Genomic DNA, 24,957 nt, shown 5'->3' with positions numbered 1-24,957 from the left:
GTGGAAACACACCTCCTGGAGAACGACGCCTCGACCACAACAGCGGCACCAAGATGTCAGCTCGAGGAGACGGCACCCCACAGACTGCGGCTGCACCTCTCCAAGCCCTGGCTCCAACTCCACCTACCGACAGCGCGGCCATAAGGCCCGGTGGGCAGCACCCACCTGGTCCAATCCACTCGCGACTCGCAAACAGCGGCGGCAGTGACAGTGATGGGGCGCCAGGAACACGTGTCTCACTCCAGCTGAGAGTTGGAAACATAACGGCACTTTTAAGGGCCACACAGTTTCCCCTAAGAGCAGTTTTCCTCTCAGTCAGTCCGCGTTTGTCCCTTCTGAGCATCTTGCAGCCACTGAGACACACGTTCCCCTCACACACACACGGACAGGCTCGCCGCCACGCTCACGTGCAGTATGCAGGCGGAGCCAGCCACTCTGTGTCAGAATTAACAGGTGCAAACATTCAGAGTGCGTGTTGATAGCCTACCCAGTTATTCTCCACCTCACAGCTGATTACGCGGATTGGTGTCAGTGCTGAGTGAACGGCTTGTGAGAAACGAACTACCGCTTCACACAGTGGCGGGAGGGCATGATACTCACTGCTATGTAAACAGACAACACACAGACATGCTCATGCCCGCTCTCGAGACGCTGTGTTGTGTGGAGAAGCATGTTACCCATGATGAACACATGAATGTTGAAGCTAATCACAAATGCTATACGCTTCAATTCGCCAGCCCTCCCTCAGTTCTTACTGCCATGGTAAAAACTATCATGCTATCTCAAGTTCAGATAACGGCTCTGACGCCTTGCACACATGTGGTGCTGCAGGCGGAGCCCGGTCACTCCCTCACTGTGTAAACAGCGGGAGCAAGCACCCACTCAGAATGTGTGGTGCTACACAGCCACTCCTCACCCCCCGGCCGTCTGAGCGGGATGGGGAGAGCTGTACCCTACCATGGACTGTGAGCAACGAGCACTAGCATCTCACAGCGGCGGGAAAAGCTCAGCGCTCTCTGTTGCTATGGCAACAGACAACACATGGATGTGCGCACACCCGCTCTTGGAGCGCGGCGCAGTGTGGAAAAGCTTGTTACCCATGAATGCATGGATGTCAAAGTAATATATAATGTATATATATATATATATATATATATATATATATATATATATATATATATATGTCAGCACCAAGGCTGGACGCACTAAGCTCTCTGCTATTGCGCGTCACGCCTCACTAGACGGTATCAGCACTGTCAGCAATGCATCTACTGGGCATGATGTCTGCGAGTCACGTGGTGGTTCCTCTGGGACTCCTCCACATGAGGAAAATTCAGAGATGGTTCAGCCACCTACACCTCGATCCTATACGGCACAAGAGGTGCATGCTAATCATCCCCCATTCTCTGCAGTCGGACCTGGCCTAGGCTAGGCTACTGGAAAAACCCTCGAACCCTATCGGCGGGGGTTCCTCTGGGGAGAGTGACATCACACATAACAGTGTACACAGACGCTTCTCTCATTGGCTGCATGTGTGAATCGCAGGTTGTGAGGGGAGGTGGCCAGTTTCTCCACCTCCCCACATAAATTACCTGGAGCTGTCCACGGTGCTGAAAGTGTCATGACATGTAGTGGTATGAACAGACAACATGACGGCAGCAGCATACATAAACCGCCAGGGCGTTGTACGCTTAGCTCGATTATTGGAGATAGCCAGAAGCCTGCTGTTGTGGGCACAGAGGCATCTGTTCTCTCCCAGAGCAGTGTAGATTCTGGGGTTTTTGAACCGCGTGGCAGATCTGATGTTGCGCGGGGGGGGGGTCCCTCTCACAACGAGTGGAAATTCAATCCCTCTCTCGTTCAGATACTGTGGAACATGTTCGGGAGCGCAACAGTGGATCTGTTCACCTTACTCAATGCGATCTGTGGTTCTCTATGAACACACGGGACAATCCGCCTCTCGGGGTCAACGCCTTTTCTCACCGACCATGGCCCAGAGCCCTCCTTTACGCTTTTCCCCCTTTCCTTCTGATTCCTCGCCTCCTGGCACGCATTCATCAGTAATAAGCCAGCGGGAACGCTTGGAGAGGCTGGGTTTGCCCCCTGCCGTTGTGCGCACTATCCAGGGCGAGAGAGCCCCCTCTACTACAGCGTGTTACACTGGACGATGGTCCGCTTTCCAGCGCTGGTGTCCAGAGAAAGGTGCAGAACCCACATTGTGTCCCCTGCCCCTCGTGTTAACTTAGCTCCAAACATTGGTGGATAATGATTTGGCTCCATCTACAGTTAAAGCCTATGTGGCGGCCATTTTGTCCTGCCACGAGGGCTATGGGGAGAGGTCGGTTTTTGCGCACCCCCTGGTGAAGCGTTTCTTGAAGGGGGTCAGACAACAGAAACCTGCTGTGCGTTCTCTCACACTTCAATGAGATTTAACCCTGGTGCTCCGAGCTCTGGAGAAGCCTCCTTTCGAGCCTCTAGCGCAAGTCTCTCTCAGGATGCTGTCACTGAAAACAGCGCTCCTCCTCGACCTTGATGTCGGCTTCACCGTCCTGCCTTTCCATTAGAGGGGACGGGAGAGCGGCTACTTTACAACCAAATCCTTCATTTACACCGAAAGTTTTAACAAACCTTTTTCGGTCAAGGAACACAGCAGCTGTTCGTTCACTACAGAGAGCACTCCCAAGGTGCGGCTCTTTCAAGGCAGCGGCTGTCTCACTGGCTGTGTGAAGCTATCACCAAAGCCTATAGCACGGAGGGAGTGAAACCCCCTCAGGGCATCTGGGCACACTCTACGAGAGCGCTATCAGCGTCCGCGGCCCTCCTCAGAGGCATGACGTGGCTGACATCTGCGCAGCGGCCTCCTGGGCATCCCAGTGCCCGTTCATCCTTTTTTATCTGCGTGATGTGTCTGAGTCCTCCATGACTCACTCGGTCCTATCCACACTTGATAGCAAATGATGCGCTGTTGGATGTGGTTTGCTGCTGTCTCCATACCTCCTGCACTTGAGTGGCTGTGAGGAATGCAGGTTTTATGCAGTTCTTAATTGTGATATTATTTTTTTATCATTATAAAACACTTTCACAATCATGACATGGGCCTTACGATCGGTAATAGGCCAATTCATAATCATGACAGGTTTCGAGTGCGAATAGAAGAGGAAATAGTCTATGTTCTACTTGTGGACCTTGTGTCGCAGGTGGCATTGACTACATCAGCTTTGCCAATGACCCAATAGCAAAAGCTCTTAGAGGGCGAAGCCTATACGAAATAGAATGATAGTTACGTATTGTAACTCCAGATTCTATGAGTATAGGCATAGCCCTCTAAGATCCGGGCCACCTGCTTCATTAACATTGGCTGAAGAAAAATGCTGATGTTGGGAGCAGATCTCTGGTCTCGCAGTTGTAATATACAGTAACTGCAGACGTAAGAGAGGCCTGTGTTGGGAACTAGGGCGCAAAATAAATCGAAAAAAACGAATGCACGAATGCACATGCGCGAGGGATAAACCCAATAGCAACAGCTCTTGGAGGGCTATGCCTATACTCATAGAATCTGGAGTTACAATACGTAACTATCGTTCTGTTTTGGTCTCCAACAACTCCTGAGAAAAGTATCCTTAGAAAAGCTAAATGCTGCTCGATGTCCACTAGCTAAAAGCTAACTTTGTGTGCTGTTTGGTGCTGGGCAGGTGTACAGTGGGTTAATTAGAGTTGTTTTACTAAAAACAGCTACCTGATGCTGCTGGAAACAAGGCTGAAAGCAAGAGTGAACCAAAACATTAAGGTTGCAGGCCATAAAACCAAAACAATGAGCTGAAAAACACTACAAAAATCCACTTATTTATTAGTGCAGCTTGAAATGAAAAGAAATTTTAAAATTGTAAATAATTTTGTAAAGAAAAAAATACACATAGTGGCTGTAATTCAATCAGTAACTACAAAAAAAATATTTGTAGTAAGCTGAATCGCACCAACATTAATTATGTTATTAATTAAATAAAAAAACAATTATTAGTTTAGAAAAGTAATGGGTTTCCAATCTGCACATGTATCTTTTAAATAGCAAAATTGTTAATAGCACTGATTTCATTGTTCCCACAATACTCAATTTAGCATGCGTGCGCCGAAATGTGTTTTTTAAGAGGCTTAAGAGGCCTAAGACTAAATGAATGGACCAATTTGCCTTTGCTCTGCAATCATGGGAGTTTGTATGGGATTTAGGGTATCAGAGAAGAGTAAAGGAGAGCAGACATGTAATCAGAATTTTCTAATTTTGTCTCTGCTCTACTCTTCGCCTGTGTCTCCCTCCCTGTACTCTCATTGCATTTTCTCTCTCTCTGCTCTCCTTCTGCTCATATTCTCTCCCTCCTCTCTGCATATCTCTAACCTCTCTTCTATTACTATTCTCTATTATTTATGCTTTTAATCTCCACCAGAATTAACATCATATTTTTTTTTAGATTCTGTTTTGTTAAGGTTGATCTATCTTATCTCATTTTCCATCAGGTTTCATCACCTGTTTTCAGCTGCAAGTGAATGCTTGGAGCGGGCACCCAGGTTGCCACAGGAACCAGAACTGCCTTAACCAATGGGGTGTGCTGCCTGATGTCCGAGAGGAGCTTGTCAAAACCGTAAACATGCAGTGCCTCAACCACCAAGGAGGTAATGTAGACAGTTTTGCCGCTAGTCACGTAGTAACCCAACGTCACGTTGTGTGGGCTGCATTCATCGTGTTCCACCTGTGACAGAGAGAGAGAGAAAAAGAAAAAATTTAAGTTGTAGCAATTCAAGTTTGTTTTTTTTACTTCACTTACATGCATTTCAAGTCAGGCTATGTGCAGTACATGTATCCTAAAAACATGGTGATTCTAGTATGTTTAGAGGATTTGTGTTCTTTGGTTCTTCTTCCATGCAAACAGCATCAGAGAAAAAATCTGTGCTAGGTGATACTGGAGATGAGGTGACAAGGTGCATCTTTTTCGAATACATGTTGTACTAGCTATGGGTTTGGAATACAAATATCTTGGACTAAGGATATTCATAATAGCTGTTTTTTATTAAAGCCAAAACTGCCGGGAGGGCATATTTTAGCTTTAGCCTTCAACAGTCATAAGTCAGACTAACTGTGTCCTGGAAAAATACATACTATCGGTGGTGAGTAAAGACTCATATTTCTGGAAACATAAACCGCCCACCTTCCGCTAACCTCCACCTTCAACCACACTGAGCAGCTGTGCCTGTTGTTTCTATGGCTTATTCCTCATCCTTCTCTCCTCTCTTCTTCTCTCCTCTGTAAGTGTTAGCTGGCTTCTAGTAAAAACACATAATGTATTTGGTAACAACTGTAACTAATCCTGTGTACCATCCATAACTGGTGTTAGTTTTAAACACAAACCTGCCTAGGAATGATTTGTACAAACAGTTAGAGGTTTAGGGTTTGGATTTAAAATTGTCTATAATACACTGATATGGGTTTTTGAATGTTCTTTTACATACATGTTTGAATAGAAATTAAAAAATATGTATGTATTAGCTTAGAATAGTTTTACAGTGCAGTAGAACATTTATACAAGTGTGTTTTTATGTACAGCAGGTTTAAAACTGTTTTTTAAATGTAAAGACAATGGAGTAGAAGCGCTGCTGGGTCTTTGGCTGGACACATACAGGTGCTCTTTGCAATATGCATTAAAATGACCAATGCATTGCAACTGACATAGGTCTTCATCAGGGTCATCGTAAGAAGTAGCTTGCACTCCTATATTGTGTTACACTAATCAGTGGAGTGGGAGTGTGGTTCTCTATCAATGTGCAAGCCTATTGGTCAAAAACAAGGAAGTAATACATAATCAATAGAATGGAGAAAGAAGGAGGAGGGAAAGGGAGAAGAGGGGGAGGAAGTGGAGGAGGGAAGAGGGAGGAAGTATAGGAGAGAGAGAGGAGATGAGGGAAGGGGTCACCCATCAATAGTTCCATATATTAAAATATAAATTATTTTCGCAATATGTAATATATTTCCTGTATTAAATCCAAAATGACCACACTGTGTCATCATATATTAAAGGTGCCCTGCCACACGTATTTCATTACTTTGTGGTAATGTCTGAAGTTCTACCATGGACTCTGTAACATTTTTTGTGGAAAAAATGCCTTGGTTACCTTGTTTCAAGCCATTCTAGCGTGGTATAGAAAGCCTGCAGGAAGACTCAGCTCGATTTGTGCCAGTTCTCATTAATATTCAACGAGCTAAACTGCTTGACTCTGATTGGCTAACAGCTAGCCAATGAGAGCCTGGTTATCGGCATCCTTTACCCAGCGCAACTGGGCGAGCTCATGAATAGTAATGAGCTCAGGCAACACCACTTCAGACTGACCAGCTTTTGTAATTGGCCTGATTTCTCCGCTTATTTTTTTTCAGTGGCTAGAGCTGACAGAGAAGGTAGCAGTTCATTTTCACATTCACAACATAACACAAACACATTTGGACCTAACATATTTCAAAAAATACAAGTAAAAACGGTTTTGTGTGGCAGGGCACCTTTAAGGAAACATGCTTTTCTGACAACAATGCTATTGCCAGTATTTTCTCCTTTTAGATGTCCGTTCCGTGACGGAATGTCTGTTTGTGTTTTGGCTTGTGTGTTGGTATGAACTGCCCATTTTGACAGCCCGGCCTGGTTGCCAGATATACATGTAAAAACACAAACCCAGCGCACTACAGCCATGGAAGCAGCAAACAAATGAACGGGATCAACAAATATAGATTCTACCCAACCTAAAAAACCTTGCCATGTTTCTAAACAGTTGCATGACCAGAGACGTAATAAAACCTGGGTAAATATTGGAGATGTATTTGAAAGATGGAGACAGCTTAAAGCCCAAAAGGGCTAATTTCCTCCTGAACAGGTAAGCATTTAGCTTCAGGGTAATTTATCACGGCTACTAGGGTAGGGTTACTCACAAAAACAATTGAGACACGGCCGGTGAAGGGATCCTGACTGGTCCTGGCTAGCGCCGCCATACTAAGACACGATAACAGCTAACGTTACCGGAGGAACAGGCAAGCGAGCCATAGCTGTTTACAACCACCGACCTATGACAGAAACCGCAAGTTTGACTTCCTCATAATGGAAACATGCAATTTAACTTTGGCAAAATAGCCGTGTAGCCTCTTCAGCAGCCATAGCGAACAAACGATGAGTAATTTTGAGCCAAGAAAGTGTGTCTTTCAGTTGGTTATAGAGGACGGCGAGGCTGGGGTGTTTTAGTGGTTGTTGCCGTAATTTTAAGCCGAGAAAGTGTGGCTGACAGTAGGGTAGAGAGGCCTGCGAGGTCATGATGTTTTAGCGGTTGTTGCAGTAGGAGCACAGGCTTTTACGATTGTCAATATAGCCAGCATCTAACATTAGCTACTCTGCTGCACTGTGGAGTAATATCTGGCTTTGTGAGACTATAGTCTAGCAACATTGTTGGATCAAGTGTTGTGATCAGTGTGTTAGGGTCACCATGTCCCGTTTGCACATGATGTAATGCCATAGCATAATCAACATTCCTTGTGCAGATGGCATTTTTATGTTCTTCAACTCTCTACAGTCTATATACAACATGTTTGGTGTGCAATTAGCTAAATGTCTCATTTGATATATGCGGGATGTGCTCACATCTTAAAACCATTAATACAATGATTGAAACTCCCACATTTAAAAGTTCCGAGGGGCTTTTTTTAGACAGGTTGTTCCTATGGGAGGGGGAAGGTAGCTCGGTACTGCATTGTCTCTCAGGCCCGGTGCACGTCTAAATGAGAACATACTGTGAATAGTGGTTTGAGAGACACTTCACTCTGAAGAATGTGCCAATTGAGTTTAATGATGTTTCTTATTTGAGATTTATACTTATTTGCGTGTTCACTGTGTTGATTCATTTTATTTAAACAGGGACAATGCACAAGTTAACATTAACCTTGTATAAGAACAAGGAGAGATGCATTGTGCCAGGTTGTAGCACAAGTGCTATTTTCCGCCCGTAGTCCCTTGGCAGGTTAGGTTGCATCACAAATACATTTTTGAAGACTGGTGTGGTTTCTTTTTGGTTGTTTTCTTTTTATGGATTTAGCTCTTTTAAGTGACTTTTTGACTATTGTGAAGCGGTTTGCCATGTCTGTAGCCTTGTCATCAAACTCTTTCTCTGTGTCACATATACTTCTGAGTCATTGAAAGCTGAATGGAATGTTGTCTATAAGAGTTTTTGGATGGAACTATCTGCCCATAAGATTGTATTTCGATCCATGGTTTTTCAATGGATGGTAGTATTTAAATCCACATCATCATTAGTTTTTGTGATTTTCACATTTAGGAAATGTATTTTTCCTTTTTTGCTGTGCTCCAAAGATAGTTTCAGGCTCTTATTGATATTGTTCAAATATTTTTGAAACTCAAGTACTACATGATCTTGACATTGGATAAAGAATTTTAGATTGTCTATTTTATAAATGTATTTAAAGCAATAAAGATAAGATAGTAAGATAGATAAAAAGATGATAGAATGAATGAATGAATACATTTATTTCAGACATATCAAAAATAAACCAAACAAAACATCACACAAAAAACCAACACAGACATGTCTAAAAAGGAGTAGGAAGAAGTATACACTTATTTAATCCTACCCCTTTTCCATAACTCAGTAAATTATTATTATTATTATTATTATTATTATTATTGTTATTATTATTATTTCATTTAACACATATGTATATCTTATTCACAATTATCTCATGATATAGCCTATATATATACTATACATACATACACACATATATACATTAGGGGTGAGCGAGTACAGCATTATCTGTATCTGTATCTGTATCTGTTAACCATATGAATTATCTGTATCTGTACTCGGACTGGACGGGGCCTAACCCTGAAGTGGGCGGGATTTAACCCGGAAGTGGGTCGGTTTGTCTTGAAATGGGCGGGGGTTTAACCGGTATGTTATTTTAAGCATGCAATTGATATGGGTTGATCAGAAATTGTTATATTTATTGCTGATTAGAAAACTATTTACATGACAGCATCAGCATTGAGCTTCAGATCAATGGTTTTGATCACGATAACAAACTATATACAGAACAAGAACAATGAATACAATACATGCGGTTGCAATTATGAAGTAAGATGTAATGAACAAGAGTTTTCATACTCAACATAACTTTCTTTTTTTAACTTTTTTTGGTTCTTTTTTATTTTTTTTATTTCCACACCAGGTATGTGTGTGTGTGTGTGTGTGTGAGTGAGTAAGAGAGAGACAGAGAGAGAGAGAAAGAGAGAGAGAGGGGGGCGGGGGGGACTGTGTTCTACGGATCAAATAGTCTGACGCTGTTTTTCAGATCTGTTTAGAGCCAGCTAACGGTTTAAAAAAGAAAAAAAATCTCCGACAGGCAGAGACGCAACGCGAGTCGCATTCTACCATGCACCACGTCTGAACAAACCCCACGTTTACCAGAACTCTACTGGTTAAAACGAACCTGAGTGACTGAGGGAGAGAGAGAGAGAGAGAGAGAGAGAGAGAGAGAGAGAGAGAGAGAGAGAGAGAGAGAGAGCTGTTCTGTGTGTGAGTGAGCAGAGCGGGACACAGCAACACAATAAATCTGTATGTGTGTAGGGGAGGGGCGCTGTGACGACTAGCCTATCACAGAACGCAGACACAGTCAGCTACCCAATGAGGATTTTTATTCAATCCGAGCACAGATATTGACTCGTATTACTCGTATAATACTCGTACTCGGCAAAAGTGCTTTATCCGTACCGGATACTTGTTTCAGCCGAGTATCCGGCTCAACTCTAATATACATACATATACACATACACATACACACACACACACACACACACATAATCATACACATACGTCAATGAACACATATATTGCAGCTGTTAAAGCCCTCCTTTCATATCATTTTTGAAAATCATTGCTTTGTACCTTTTTGAACTGGATTATGTTTGGACATTGCTTTAGTTCTGTGCACAGACCATTCCACAATTTCACACCACTGATTGTAATGCACTGATTTTTTATAGTCATACGAACAGCTCGAACCTTTCATTTAAACTTATCCCTTAAATTATAACCCCCCTCTCTATCAAAAAAGAACTTCTGAATATTACATGTTAGTAGTCTGTTTTTAGCTTTATACATGATTTGTGCTTGAAACTTGAAATTCAACTACATCAATGAACTTTAAATCTCTGGAATGTAAAAACAGTAAGTTGGTGTGATCATAATATCCTGCTTTATGAACTGTTGTTATGGCTCTTTTTTGTAGTGTGATTAGTGGTTGCAGTGTGCGTTTATAGGTGTTCCCCCAGACCTCCACACAGTAATTTAAATAAGGTAAAACCAGTGAACAATATAGAATATGCAGTGATTGACTGAGATGCGTCGTGACACTTTAGATTGAACGTGTTTTATATGAGGTTTCCAGCAGAGCTTGTGAGCTATAATCACCCCGAGAAATGTATTTACATATACTCTTTCAATAGTCACACTATCTATCTTAACATGAACTATATATAGCCCACATAAGGATCAATACATACATATATTTATAACTACTGTGTTATCAAGGATTCATTGACTGTTTATTCTCCAGTTATGGATACTTCATAATAGGAGGAGACAATTGTTGACAAATAAATTGTTAACAATAAAAATTGTTATATGTCTGTTTCCACCTACACTATAGTGTGTTACTGCATTATAAAGCAATTATTATTTGTTTATTAGTCTATATGGACGATGTTTCACTTCCGGGATTGTTCAGGTGCCACTGGAAATTCCACCGGATGTCCCTCATTTCGGCTGGCTATCCATTACCTTCCACTGTCTTTGTGTTGGCATTTTAAAATCTGGTCGATTTATGAGGACTGTGGTTAACTGCTCCTCAAATCTCTGCAGGGTAAATCCAGACAGCTAGCTAGACTATCTGTCCAATCTGAGTTTTCTGTTGCATGACTGAAACAACCTTTGAACGTACACATATTCCGCCAAAACAACACTGTTGCTTCGTCCAGTGCTTAGCGCCGCCTAAGACAATTGTGATTGGTTTAAAGAAATGACAATAAACCAGAGCACCTTTTTCCTCCCATCCCGGAATGCTGTGTGAACTAGCCAGACCCTCCTCTGCAGCACTGTGGAGGAAAGTCTGGCAATGCGAGACTAATTGTTTATATACCACTTAAAAAGACTAATGCAGGAGGTTGAAATGAAGTGGAACCCATTTTGAATTCCTCACGCACCCTGCAGAAGCTGCATGGTTTTTATTTAGGGGTCCAAGCCCGAGTCTGTAAGAACGGGCAATAGCAAAGCTATGCCGTTCATACAGCAGGGCTGTAGAACCCTATTGTTTTTCTACTGATTAATCATCATCATACATTATTTTTATTTTTCTTCTCCGCCTAAAACTCCGACTACAGCCTAAACTGTACATGGTGGGGGGTTGGCATTTTCAGGAATGGTCCCAAACTCTGCAAGGACCTCAGGCGCAAAAATAGACCTACTTCCACCACTAGGTGGCGCTATAGCAGAAAAAACGCATTTGGCCCTATAACTCCCACACCGTACACCGGACATTCAAAAACCATACATCCACACGTTCCCTGGATCCAACTGAATCACATGATATAGGCTACGCCCATTTCCGCCTAAACTTTTATGCGTGAAAAATCGCGATTTATCAAAAACCTACTTTTTCTAACTCCTCCTAGACCGTGCGACCGATCGGCACGAAATTTGGCAGGTAGCATCTCCAGATGGGCTGAACAAAAAGATAGGATAAAAATTGCGCATATTACGCACAAACAAATTTGTGTAGCTAACTATGAAAACACCAACTTTGCCATATCTCGCCATCAATGCCAAACTTTAGATTCTTGTTTAGCATGACCCTCTGAAGGTCACCCACCCGTTTTACAAAAATTGGCCACTAGGGGGCGCTACAAGTACAAAAAGTTTATATCTCATGAACCGCTAATCAGATTTTTACAAAATTTGATGGGTACCATCTAGGGCCACTCCTGAGGCCAACCCTAGAGTGGGGTACTGAGGGGTCAAAGTGGGCGTGGCCTATGGGACCCACGTCTACATTTACTACTTACACTAACGTGAACAACTTTACATTTACAGGGTAGATAGACAATGGGTCAAGGACCACACCTACCAAAAATTACACATGTGGACCACTAGGTGGCGCTATAATGTTTTTTTAACTTGCCTTTAACTCCCACATTACACATCGCACATTAGAAATCCTTACATCCATGTGTTCCTTGAATCAAGCTGAATCACATGATATAGGCCACGCCCATTTCCGCTTAAAGTTTTTTCCGCAATATCACGCAATGCGCAAAACCAACTTTTTCGAACTCGTCCTAGGCCGTGCGACAGATCAGCACGAAATCTGGTATGTAGCATCTAGAGATGGACCTGACCAAAAGTTACCCAAGGAATTTTGCTACGTTAAAGTTTGCGCATTTGACGACCAAACAAATTTTCCTAGCTAGCTACCAGACACATATATCATATCTCGACCAAATTAAATGTTATCAGCAAATAACTTGAGATCATTGTTTGCGTTTTCATTGTCATCCCACTACGATGCTCTGTACTAAATTTGGCAAAGATCGGCCTTTAGGGGGCGCTATAAGCAACGTTTATTTGTTTTGGCCAATAACTCAATGCTTTTGAATGGGGAATTTGCAATTGCAATATCTCTGCCACAGTAAATGCAATCAACACGAAACTTGTGATGCTAGTTCGGCATGCCGCTTGGAGGCTCTCTACCAAATTTAGCAAAGATCGGCCATTAGGGGGCGCTATAATCGACGTAGACGTGTTTTGGCCCTTATTAGTGTTGTCATTTAAATTATACAATTCGTAAAGAGGAAAAGTTTTTGTAACTTTAGAAAGATGCTGAAAAAAATTATTGTTTGTCGTATTCTCAAAATTCTGATTGTTCCTGAATGCGACAAAATGGTTTTGTGATGGGACAGGTTTCAAATCTCACATACAACATATTTGATTTTTATAAAGTGTAAAAAAAAACGGGGTCATCAACTACATTTTTCCAAGGGCCAGAATTTTTCTAAGCAGACACTCTGGAGGCCAGACTTTCAAATAAAGAAAATAAAATGAATTTATACCAAATATGCCTATTCTTTTTTTTATTTATTATTTTGTCTGTTTTGGTCTTATAATACCTCCATAGTTTTACCGCTCCAGCAGAGAGTTTGGTTTGTTCAGCCAGCTGTTAAGTTTAGAAGAATTTGTCCAAATTTCAAGATTCCTGGCAAACTAAGATAAACAGTTAGACTACAAACCAACAGCTTTTGTTTTAGCGTGTTTGTAAAAATGCACTATTTGCAGATTGAAATATCGCTTTCTATATGTTTATGCCTGTCTATACAGGTGAGTGCATTGATAAGTATTGACTTTTTACTCACAAAGGTTTTATTGTAGCCTACTTACAGTAATTCTTATATACAGTCTATGGCAGCCACTGACCAAGCAGGAGTGAGAACGGGTCAAATTAATTTTCTAGTTTCTGATATGAAGACGAGACGTGTGTGTGACTCAAACATCTCACATTTACCAGCAAAATATACAGCGAAAGACCGTGCAAAACATTTCAGACCGTCCTGCCAACCTGTATACATTTTAACATCAATGTACGCTGTAACCTTTTTTCACTCGGAAGTCAGCGGCTGCCGTTTCAATCTGTCGGCTCTCTGCAGCAGGCGGGGCTGCTCCGTTTCCCCCGCGACTGACGCGCACGCGCACGCACACCCACACACACACACACACACACACACACACACACACACACACACACACACACACACACACGCACACACAGACACAGACACGCAGACACACACACAAACGTACACAGATGCAGGAAAAAATGCAGATGAGACCTACAGGATGACCTAAATTGAGGACAGCTACACTCGTTATTTTTATTAAGTGCAATGATAAGTTAAAGTCCAATAAGTACTTTATTAAACCGTATGAATGTGTGTCCCAGGCCAGGATAGGAAATTAACTAACAATGTAAAGATCAACAAGCCACTGACAATGACAGATATGTTCATATTTAATTCATTCAATACATTCTTATTTTGTGTCTTAAATCCACCAGCCATTTTCATATTTTACCAACATTTGCAGCATCCTGAGCCTTTGGACTGGATTGCTAAGAGAACCTGATAAATATGATAACCTGATGTTTTTTAAATATGTCATTAGTTACTTAGCTGTTTTAAATTAAGTGGTTAAGTAGTGTATTGTTTACTTACTGTATATAGCATACATGTTTGTCAAAGTTATGAATTAGAAAACAAAAATATATTGTAATGTGATATATTAAATATAAAATAGACAAGAATATCAGTAACTGTAATTGTTTCCAACCACACAGTTATCCTGCTGCAGCTGATATTGAGGGATATTTAAAAAGCACAACTAAAAACTATAGTTATAAACACGATAGAGAAATCATAGGGAAGGAAAAAATTGTATAATGGTAATGAAGCTTTACTAAAATGCTCCACATCATCAATGTTGTAAAGAAAACTGCTGTTTTCAAAAGAAAAAAAATTAATGTGACACAAATGATCTACTGGGATGTAGAGCATGCCCAAGATGGGTGACGTTAGTGAAATGAGGACGGATAAGGTTGGGACTGGGAACAGACTGGGAAGAAAAACGATACCGCTGAGATAGGAAGTTATCTGAAAATTAAAATGTCGGGGCTTTAATATCATCTCTTGACATATAACACCCTGCAAAGTAAAGCAGCTTCTTCATCAACGGGATCATCGACACAAGGAAATGCCATGTTTTTAGGAAAAAAAAACGTTTTATAATCTGCCTAACATGGTTAATAAACCAACACAATGTTTTTTATTCATGCCGATAACAAACTGGTCTAAAATGCGCCTGATACAGACCAGGTTAGGTTCACAGGCTCAGTTACCATAGTAACTGACTCTGAGGTGAAGTTACCATAGTAACTGACTCTGAGGTGAAGTTACCTCTCTTTCTGAAACCGAAAACCCAGAGTTTCCCTCATCTCAGGGTTAACAAACTCAGAGTTTTCACTAAACCTGCTTTCTGAAACGGGGCCCAGGTGTGATATTCAGATGTACCGATCCTATGCAGGTGTTGTTACACGTGGTCTGCCACTGCGAGGATGACCAGCTGTGCTTCCTGTCTCCCTGTAGCACTGTCTTAGGCGTCTCACAGTAAGGACATGGCAATGTATTGTTAATTGTGGGTAGTTTTTTCCCATAAGATCGCGGGAGATTTTTTTTAAACTAGGTTGAGCCACATGTCTCAGCTTACTACAGAAAAAATCCAGAAGCCAAAAGACTCAAAAAAAAAATTATTTCTACATATATGTCTGTGCGTTTTTCTGATTTCCATTTGAAAAGTGCAAAGAAAAAAGCCAATAAAGTACAAAATAAAACACTTCTCAAATACACAAACACATCCACATCAATCATACACATACTTGAAATAAATATATACATAAATATATAGAAATAAGTCATTATAAACTGCACAGGGTGTGATATGCTTATAGGAGGCCCTGTTTTTGCTTTGACACAGCTCCAGCCATTACAGGGTTAAAATTTCACTGGCACATTTGGTATCTATCGACTTGTCTGCTCATTGGCTAAAAATGTAGATGGGTCTTATAGCATTTAAATCTAACTGGTCCGAGCAAATGTCGCTCGAGTACACGTGGGCCAAAACGCGTCAGAGGAGACTTCAGCTTTCTTATTGGTGTATCACAGCCAAACCTGCACCGATTGGCTTATACCAGGTATCCATGGAAACCTTAGAAGTCAGAGAATAGAGTGACGCCCATATCAACTTGCTAGGACCCTCAGGAGAGAAGCGAGCAGCGTTAGAAGTGCCGAAATGAAAAACAGTTCAGCGATTTCCCGTTGTGATTCGGCCAGAAACGTCAAGATTGTGAGGCGAACAGCTCGTTTTGGATATAATGGCTTGGATATTCCATTTCCTTGGACTCTTGGGGATTTAAGAAAAAAAAGTTTTGGGCAAAAAATCCACGCAGTGGCTAAAGGGACAAGGAAACAGGTAAGGATGCACTACACACGGGCTGCGCTGTTTACGCTGTATTGTTTTATTTATTATAACTTTGTAGCAGTTGTGTAACTGCTGTAAATCATCTCATGCTTTCTGTGTGGGCTTAATGGAATCCTGAGACTCTAAGCTTTCAATTGTGTGTCGCATGGCTGTATATTTTGAAGATTTAATGCTTTAAAGTTATAAAAACATTTATAAATGGAGATTACAGCGACGCCACAGCCACAAGCTGTGTCGTAGACGGCACAGTGAAATTCCACCTGACAAAGTTTCTACAACCTTCACAGTGGACAAATGCAACTCTTTTCTCTCACTTTTTCAATCCAAAATCTACACCATTCATAGGCGGCGATACCGTGCAATTAAACATTGCAGTTGGTGCTAATTTCCCACGAAGCACCCACGGAGGAAAACATAAATCGGCGCCTATGACGCCATTTGCAACAACGTGACCACCTCCCCTGCTCCTTCAACCACCACACCTGCCTCCCCCCTCCACCTTCTCGGTCACTCTCTCATTTCTCTCTGCTGTCTCCTGCGGTCAGGGGGGTTAAGAAGTTTGTTTATTGTAGAGAATTCTTAAAGGTAGTCTGTATATGCGTGGAGGTGAACTGTTGACCGCTACGTTTCCAACAGCGACGTACCGCAGGTGTCGCGGCTCGCGCCTCTCGATATTTCGCGACGTTTGCCTCCCCGCCGCCCGGCTTCAGGTTCCGCTTTCGCGCGCTCCCCTGGGCGTCGGGGGCGACTGGCGTGGGTGGCTTGGGCCCCGTCATAACTGCTTGCAGTTCTAGTTCACTTTTGTTTTGCATACCTAAAAAAAGAAACGTTGCCCTCTGCTGTCACTACTTTCTACCTGCCAACATTTTAAAGCTGTAAAACTGGCCAATTGTGCAATCAATTAACCACACTGCTAATTCCATGCTGTTTGACAATCCCTAAATGTTGGCTGCTAAAGCCAACATTTGCACATCAACAGTGCCTCAAAACACAGCCTACATATCACAGTTTAAAGCTCTAGCCAATTTTATACCTTACTGTTGCTGCTGCTGTCTCTCAATAGACTGATCCAGGTTGCCAAATGATAGTCTACATTATCTGATGGAAAGGAGGAGAACTGTGTGTGCGTGTGCGTGTGCGTGTGCGTGTGGCAGGGGGTAGATGAAAGAGGACTGGAGCTTAGAGACACTGAGTCACTCCCAGTGCGGGCGCACAAACAACTGGATGAAATTAGAAAATGCAGGCAGATGAAGACAGAAAACAGACAGAGATGAAGAGAGGCAGGTGGACAGACAGAGATGCGTGCAGGCAGGGCAGGCACAACAACAGACAGGCGAGATAGACAGGTTGGCAGAAAAAACCGAGGAAGCAATCAGATAGGAGATGGAGGAGGGGAGCAATATAGAGAAATACAGAGGGTGAGAGAGTGATTGTTTGAAAAGAGACAGAGAAGGTAAAGATGAAATAGAAATAGACTGGGTTGAAAAGGAACATAAGATAGATTAGGCAAATCAAAACAAAGACAAAAATGATTCACAACAGATTAGAAAGATCACTTGACTGCACTGCTATCAAGCAGGAAGAAAGATAATTAAAGCTGCAAGCAGCGATGGACGGGCCCTCGCGCCTCTGCGCATGTCGGGGTTACTGGCGGACGCCGCTCCTTGCGACCGTGCATTTGCGCGTCACTCAGACACTGCAAATCGTCACCAATGAAAAGAGAACTCCCTGCTGAGTTCAACGATACCTCACACAAGACTCTACATCATACAGTTCATTAGCTGTGAAAGGGGGCGTGGCTAAATTATAGGGGGCAGGTCAAACCATCACCAATTAAAAAGGAAGTCTCTGCTGAGTTCAATGACACCTCACACTATACTCTACCTTAAACAGTTCAAATGTTATGAAAGGGGGCGTGGTCTGAGTAAGGGGGGCGTGGTTAAAGTATAGGGGGCGGCTCAGTATCACATGTCGACCACACATTATAAGATTCATGTAAATCGGATGATGTTTGTCATATAAGGTGCATTCCCTGTTGCCAGCGGGGGGCGCTATGACCAAAAGTAAATACTGGCCTGTAGATGTCCTCAGATCTGGACCCTTGTCAATCGTGAGAAATTTCGGGCAGATACGACAACGTACACTCAAGTTACAACAATTTCTTTGTTCATCGCTAAACACTCAAAATGGCCGCCACGCCACGCCCACACTGTTTGACGGAAAGTTTTTCTTTTAACAACTTTTCATCTTTAACGTCTTAAGATGGCACAGACCGAATTTGAAGTTGATCGGATGAAATCTCTAGGAGGAGTTCGTTAAAGTACGACATGTGGAAATGGCCAAAATCGCACTAATTTTGAACTTTGAAATCAATTTTTTTTAACTTTGTAGGGGGCGCTAGCGAGCCATTTTTGTTACTAATTAATAATCAATTAATACCTAAAATATATGATGATAACTAATAACTTAAAATTATTAATCATAAGCACATACATTTGTACCACAGATCAGTCGCATAGCCAGTAATGGACCTGGGTCACACTGGCCCACTCACATTACCACCCAGCCAAGTTTGATCAAAATACATTTTGCTATGAAAAATATTCAAATGTATGTAAGAAAATAAATAAATATAAACTTGACATATTGTTGACTTGTGTGTGTTTAGTTTGTCTTCTGATTGAAACGGAACAGTTGAAACAAGTGGTTGGAAGCCACTGGAATTGGTTGCTCTAGTTCAGACAGGCAGGCTCTCTGGGCTGCCTTCAACCAGCTAGCTAGCTGGCTTTTCAGCCAATGTAACATTACCGTCACAACATTGGCTAAGCAAAGTTCTTTAATGTGTTATTTATTCTTGTTTGGAATAAAGTGTAAATAAGGACACGCTTTTCTGTAAAACGTGCAGACATTTTCAGCGGAGCTGACAGCCCATTTGCAAAAGAGGTGTATTGTTTGAGTGTCGTGTTCTTTCTTAAAAGAAAAAAAAGAAAAACTCCGGCACTCACAGATACTGAACAGGCACACAAATGAACAAACAACTAAAGAATTGATGTTTAAAGGCAGGGTTGATAATGTTGATAAGTTAGCAAGATCTGAAAGTAGCATCTCCTCAGGGCTCCATCTAACCCCTCCCCCTGCCCTCAGGGCTCCGACCCACACACAGACGTGCACGAGCACCGCTGCCTCATTGCTTCAGAGTGGAGCGGAGAAAGGAATTTTACTTTATGTCTCATTCACTGGTAAGCAAACACCTAATATTATGATACTGAATGTTTAAAAAAAAACATGAGGGAGATCACGTGACCAACAGCCGCGATGGTCGCAGAAAGCTAGGGCTCTCATACCCACCTCCGCATTTCATTGAATAACCAGGTCTATTACTTTTTCTTCAACGGCAAATCGTTTTATCTGTTTTCACAGTGACTGATTGAATTGCCTGCAAGTGTGAGAAAACAGGTCCCGTTGTCGTCTAAGCTACATACTCGGAAACAAAAATCTGCAAACATGGCGGCGGCTAACAGAGCGATGGCTAACATAGCGTCTGATGCTAGTGCATTCCCGAACATGGAGGACTTGATTGCTCAGGTCTTGGAAAAGCAACAAAGTGTGCTTGAATCAGTGGTTTACAACGCAATAAAGGGAGCGCTAACGGAAATGAATGCCTCGCTGCAACACATCAGGGCAGAGCTTGAGATGAAGGGAACTACAGTGTGTGATCTGATACAACCTGACTGCAGCGCATTCATGACCCAGCGGCATCGGGCACTTGAAGGCGCACAACACAAGATACATGCTAGGGGCCCCCCGGACCTGCTCATCCACCCGGCCACCCTGAGAGTGACCCACAGAGGGAGAGAGTTCACCTTTACTGCAGCCACAGATGTGGACGTTTTCTGTCGGGAGCTGGATGTGGAGGACGACGCGACATCAACACGGGCCGCTTCGTTGCCGACAACGGTGCTGGAGGACGGTGGGGGGACTTCGCGTCTGGTGCTGGAGCCAGTGGCGGGGCCGAGGCTGGTGGACCCAGCGGCTGTGGACTAGCGGTGTCTGGGCTACCGTGCTAAATTTGTCTCAAGGACACTGTATGTAAGTTTTGGAGCCAAGCTTTAAAGGAACATTTAACCAGACTGAAAAAAATATGATGGATGCTGACCGTGCAGTTTATAATCTGTTTATTATTCCAACCAGGTTGGTGTGTTTTTCACATAGCTTATTTCAGAATTTGATAGCTGCTTGGGACCTAGTTCTAGGGTTTTTGTAACACCGTTCATGTTTAGCATAAGAAGTTCACTAGACCTGTTTCAACATACCTGTGACTTTAGACAGGAGGGGTAATTGTGGGCTGGAGTTTGCGTGAGCCGCATTTGATGAGGCCACGTATCTTGCAGATAGGGGTTGGGGTCTGCAGTCTCAGAGGGTTAGGGGATTTATTTTATTTTTTATGTTTTTACCACACTTTGCTCAGAGCTAACAGTTCACCCGTTGCTACAAATTTATCAGTGAATTCCGGTAGGGTACTCGAGAGATGTGTGCATGTAAATTTTGAAGATGGCTGAGCTTTCAATCCTTTCAGTTAACATCAGGGGGCTAAACGGGCCGATCAAAAAGCGAAATTCCTGGACTATTTAAGAAGAACGAACATAGATGTGGCGCTTATACAAGAGTCACATTTTCTTAAAAGAGATGTAAATCATCTACAAAATAAATACTTCAAGGTTGCTGCCTCATCTAGTGCCTCATCTAGTGACAACACCAAAACCAAGGGCTCCATTGTGTTGCTGTCACGGAAATGCGCACTCACCATAGACAAAAGTAGTAAAGACCTATCAGGCAGGATATCTTATGTACCACGATAAGGAGTAGGAAAATAGCCTTTGTTTCGGTATATGCACCGTCTACATATGATGAAAGTTTTTTCCTGCGCCTAACCAATGAATTGCTGTCTCTCAATGAATATTCACTAATTATAGGGGGAGACATGAATGCAGTACTAGATTTAAATCAGGATAGATCAGGGGTCAATCACACAAAAACCCCAAAAATAATATTAGACATGTTTAGAGCAGTTGTGGAATCCCACCATCTTACAGATATATGGAGGATGCACAACCCTACTAGCAAGGATTACACTTTCTTTTCCACACGTCAACTCACCCACTCCCGCATTGATTATACTTTGTGCTCCAGTGAGCTTAAGGCAATGTTCCACACAATAGCAATAGAACAACTAAAGGATTTATTAGAGATTTCACATCTTCCTTCGTGGTCAACTTGAAGAGGAAAAGAGAGGCAAGGATTGCGGAGTTGGAAGAATGCTGTAAATCTTTAGAGCAGTCTTGTTTTTCTAAATCTACTATACTCTTCTAGTCACATGTCGAACAGAGCTAAATGATCTGCTAAGAAGGAGAGCTTAATTCATAATGCACAGAGTGAGACAAAATTATTATTTTAATGGCTGTAAACCAAGCAAATTGCTTGCTCTGAAATTAAAACAAAGCGAATCCAGAGCTACTATCAACAGCATCCGCACAGACCGAGGTATCTCAACAAATCCTAAGGATATCAGCACCACTTTTCAATCCCTCTATTAAAAGTTGTATGAGTCCTACTGCAACCCAGATCTGACACAGCGCCAGAAGTTCCTAAAAGAACTAAACCTGCCTCTTCTTGTCCCAGAGGAGGCAGAAGAACTGGGTCAACCTATAACGTTAGAGGAACTTAAATCAGCATTAAAAACAGTTAAAAAAGGGAAAACGCCAGGGTTGGATGGAATTCCATCAGAACTTCTACAGTATTTTGACATATTAGGACCTACCATTTTACAAGCTTTAACTTCAGCCATAGAGAAGGGTACTTTCCACCAACAAACCAACACTGTGCTAATTTCTGTTATAATCAAAAAGGGCAAAAGCTCTTATGGATTGCTCAAATTTCAGGCACATCAGCCTCATCGGGACTGATATTAAGCTTTATTCCAAAGTCTTGGCTCTCCGCCTAGAGCGCTTTATCGAGAAGCTAGTCCACCCCGACCAATCAGGTTTTATACCAAAGCGTCGTGCTGCAGACAATGTACGCAGACTATTTCATGTAATAGAAGAAGCCAAAAACCTTCCAACAACGGCAGCAGTTTTATGTGTGTGGACGGGGAAAAGGCTTTTGACCACCTAGAGTGGAACTACTTGTGAAAAGTACTTGAGAGGCTTGGTTTGTGGGGCAAGCGGGGCTTTTGACAGGGATGCCTGCTTTCCCCCATGCTGTTTGCAATCTCTCTTGAACCGTTAGCCCAAGCCATAAGGTAAAATAAAACCTGTAATGTCCAGATTAAATCCAATAGCAGCTCAATATCATTATTTGCAGATGATATTTTGTTGTACATCTCTGATCTTGAGGGCTCTATTCCAAAAATTCTTAAGATCTTTTGGCTCAATCTCCGGCTATAAAATTAGCTGGAATAAATCTAATCTTCTTTTATTGAACAACAGGCATGTGACATCAGCCATTAGTGTTACAATACCAACCCAAAGCAAAATTACATATTTGGGCATCACCATACACGCATCACTACAGCGAGTTGTCCAGGACAACTATGAAACTATATTAAGTAGTGTTCAAAGGGATCTGGCCAATTGGTCTGTGCTGCCGGCATCACTACGGTCCAGGATTGCGGTTGTTAAAATGAACATAGTTCCTTGTGTCAATTTCTTAAGTTCAATGATCCCCTTACCCCCACCAATACATTTCTGGAAGAAACTTAATACCTTAATTTGGCAGTATATTTGGAATAATAAACAACCTAGGCTGAAATACTCTACCCTGCAATGTACCACAAACACGGGAGGCTTGGCCCTCCCCAACCTTAAAGTGTATCACAGAGCCTTTCAGCTACGGGCCCTCAGAGAGTGGATGGACCCCTCATCTACAGTTCCATGGAGAGAAATAGAGCAAAACCTCACTGGAAGTCTAAGACTGCAAGACCTTGCCTTTTCCGGTTGTGTGTCCAAAAAAGTGTATGCTAGCCTATGGCCCTATTATCACCAACACATTGACCAACTTTAAACAGGTGGAGGAGCAACTACGCTACACCAATAAGTGGCATTTGAATACCCCAATATGGCACAATGCACACTTAATGTCTGGTAAAAAAAACCCTTTGCTTGTAAGCAGTGGAGTGACAGAGGTATTTATACTTTAGACCAGCTATTCACTGCTAATGGTATGTTGAGTTTTGAAGACCTGAGAGGTAGTTTTGAGGTCCCCAGGACATCCTACTTTTGTCTGTGCTTAAGATCAGCCATAAAATGTTATGGAGTGCCATGGGGAAACAGTCTTGAGGCGCACCCAGTCATTAAATGGTTTGTTGATTTTCCTGTGAGAGGATTAGTGTCCAATATGTATGCTAAACTGATGCAAGTATCCATAGGAGAACTCCCAATAGTAAAGAAATGGGAACGAGAGCTGAGCCCTGAGGGGAACGCAATTAATTGGGAGACAGTTTGGGACATTTTCCGCTGTTCCAAGAACCCAAATCACCAGTATATCCACTTCAACATATGTCATAGGATATTAGACATATTGGACTCCTCAAAAGAAATACGTCTCTAAAGTCATTCCCACTCCCTATTGTACTTTCTGTCAACCTGAACAAACTGGAACTTTCCTGCATATGGTCTGGGAGTGTGAACAGGTGCATGAGCTTTGGAATAAAAAAACATCAATAATATCTGATGTGATAGGATCTTGAGTTCCTACTGACCCGATTGTTTTGTTACTTAATGACGACTCTAAATTACACCTGCTTGGGAGAAAGAAAATTTGGCTAGCCAGCTCAACTGCAACCAAGAAAATGATAGCTCAGCGCTGGCTCCCCCCTCACTCGCTTTGTATAAAACAGTGGTTGGCGTATTTTCTAGACATAGTTATGCTTGAGCTCTCTACAGCAAGGATTAACAAAGCCAAATCGTCAACTATCAGCCTATGGGAAAGCGCAGCAGCGCAAATCAGACTTAATGACCTTTGCCCCACAAGAACTCGAGGAGAGTGATTAGGCAAGGTGTGGTTTCTGTTTGTTTGTTTTGTTTTCCTTGAGAACGCAGAGGGTGGGGGGTGGGAGAGGGTCTTTGTTCTTGTTCAATTTGTGTTTCTTTGTTCTGTGTGCCATCTGACATTACCTGTCACACATTGTGGAATTTGTTTTGTATGTCTGAAGGTGCTAATAAATAATTGATCGCAACAAAAAAAAAACAAGACTACTGTTAGCAATGTGGCGATGACGCACATCAAGCTCAGGCTTGTACACGGGAGGGATAGGAGTGCGTTCAATGGGGTTGAATGTCGGCCCTCAGCACATTTGTGCAGCGGAGATTCAACAGAGCGCTTCTTATTAGGCAACACAGTGATGCAGCAGTTGCGGGCGCGCCTCACACTCAACAAATAGGGGTTGGATGTCGGCACAGCAGGAAGAAATGCCTGGGCCGCAGAGAGATCTGTCGTGGCAGGATAAAAAGTTCTTCAGTTCTTATCTTTCATAAAGATCCAGACGTGGAAAGGACCTTGAATGTTCTTGATTCTCAGCAGATGAGGAGGACAGGATGCAGGACTCAGCCAACAACCCCACCCCCTCCTCAGCAGGGTTTAATTTGAGCCGGAACATGCCGGAACATGTTCCGGCACCTCCGACGTTGGATCCGGAACCTTTTTTATTGGATCCGGCACCTCCTATGTCACTATGAAAAATTAATCACCTAATGAATGCGTTTTGAGGTGAATTTTCAGGGTAAGACAGAG

The 24,957-nt window shown here is 42.5% G+C and overlaps 1 protein-coding gene and 1 long non-coding RNA gene across 2 annotated transcripts in view; one reads left to right on the top strand and one right to left on the bottom strand.

Annotated features, from left to right (window-relative positions):
* Positions 1-24,957, bottom strand: part of LOC118495442 (UPF0606 protein KIAA1549L-like) — a 96,907-nt gene that overhangs the window by 6,226 nt on the left and 65,724 nt on the right. The window contains exon 5 of the mRNA XM_036003205.1: positions 4,520-4,742. Within this exon, the coding sequence (XP_035859098.1) occupies positions 4,520-4,742 (223 nt within the window). The remainder of the gene's footprint in view (positions 1-4,519; positions 4,743-24,957) is intronic.
* Positions 7,300-24,169, top strand: LOC118495384. Its single transcript, XR_004897766.1, has 3 exons — positions 7,300-7,310; positions 9,174-9,175; positions 24,111-24,169. It is a non-coding gene; the product is annotated as an uncharacterized LOC118495384 (long non-coding RNA).

The sequence above is a fragment of the Sander lucioperca genome, chromosome 7, assembly GCF_008315115.2.
Source record: "Sander lucioperca isolate FBNREF2018 chromosome 7, SLUC_FBN_1.2, whole genome shotgun sequence".
NCBI classification, from domain to species: Eukaryota; Metazoa; Chordata; class Actinopteri; order Perciformes; family Percidae; genus Sander; species Sander lucioperca.
This window is presented reverse-complemented; position numbering and strand designations above follow the sequence as displayed.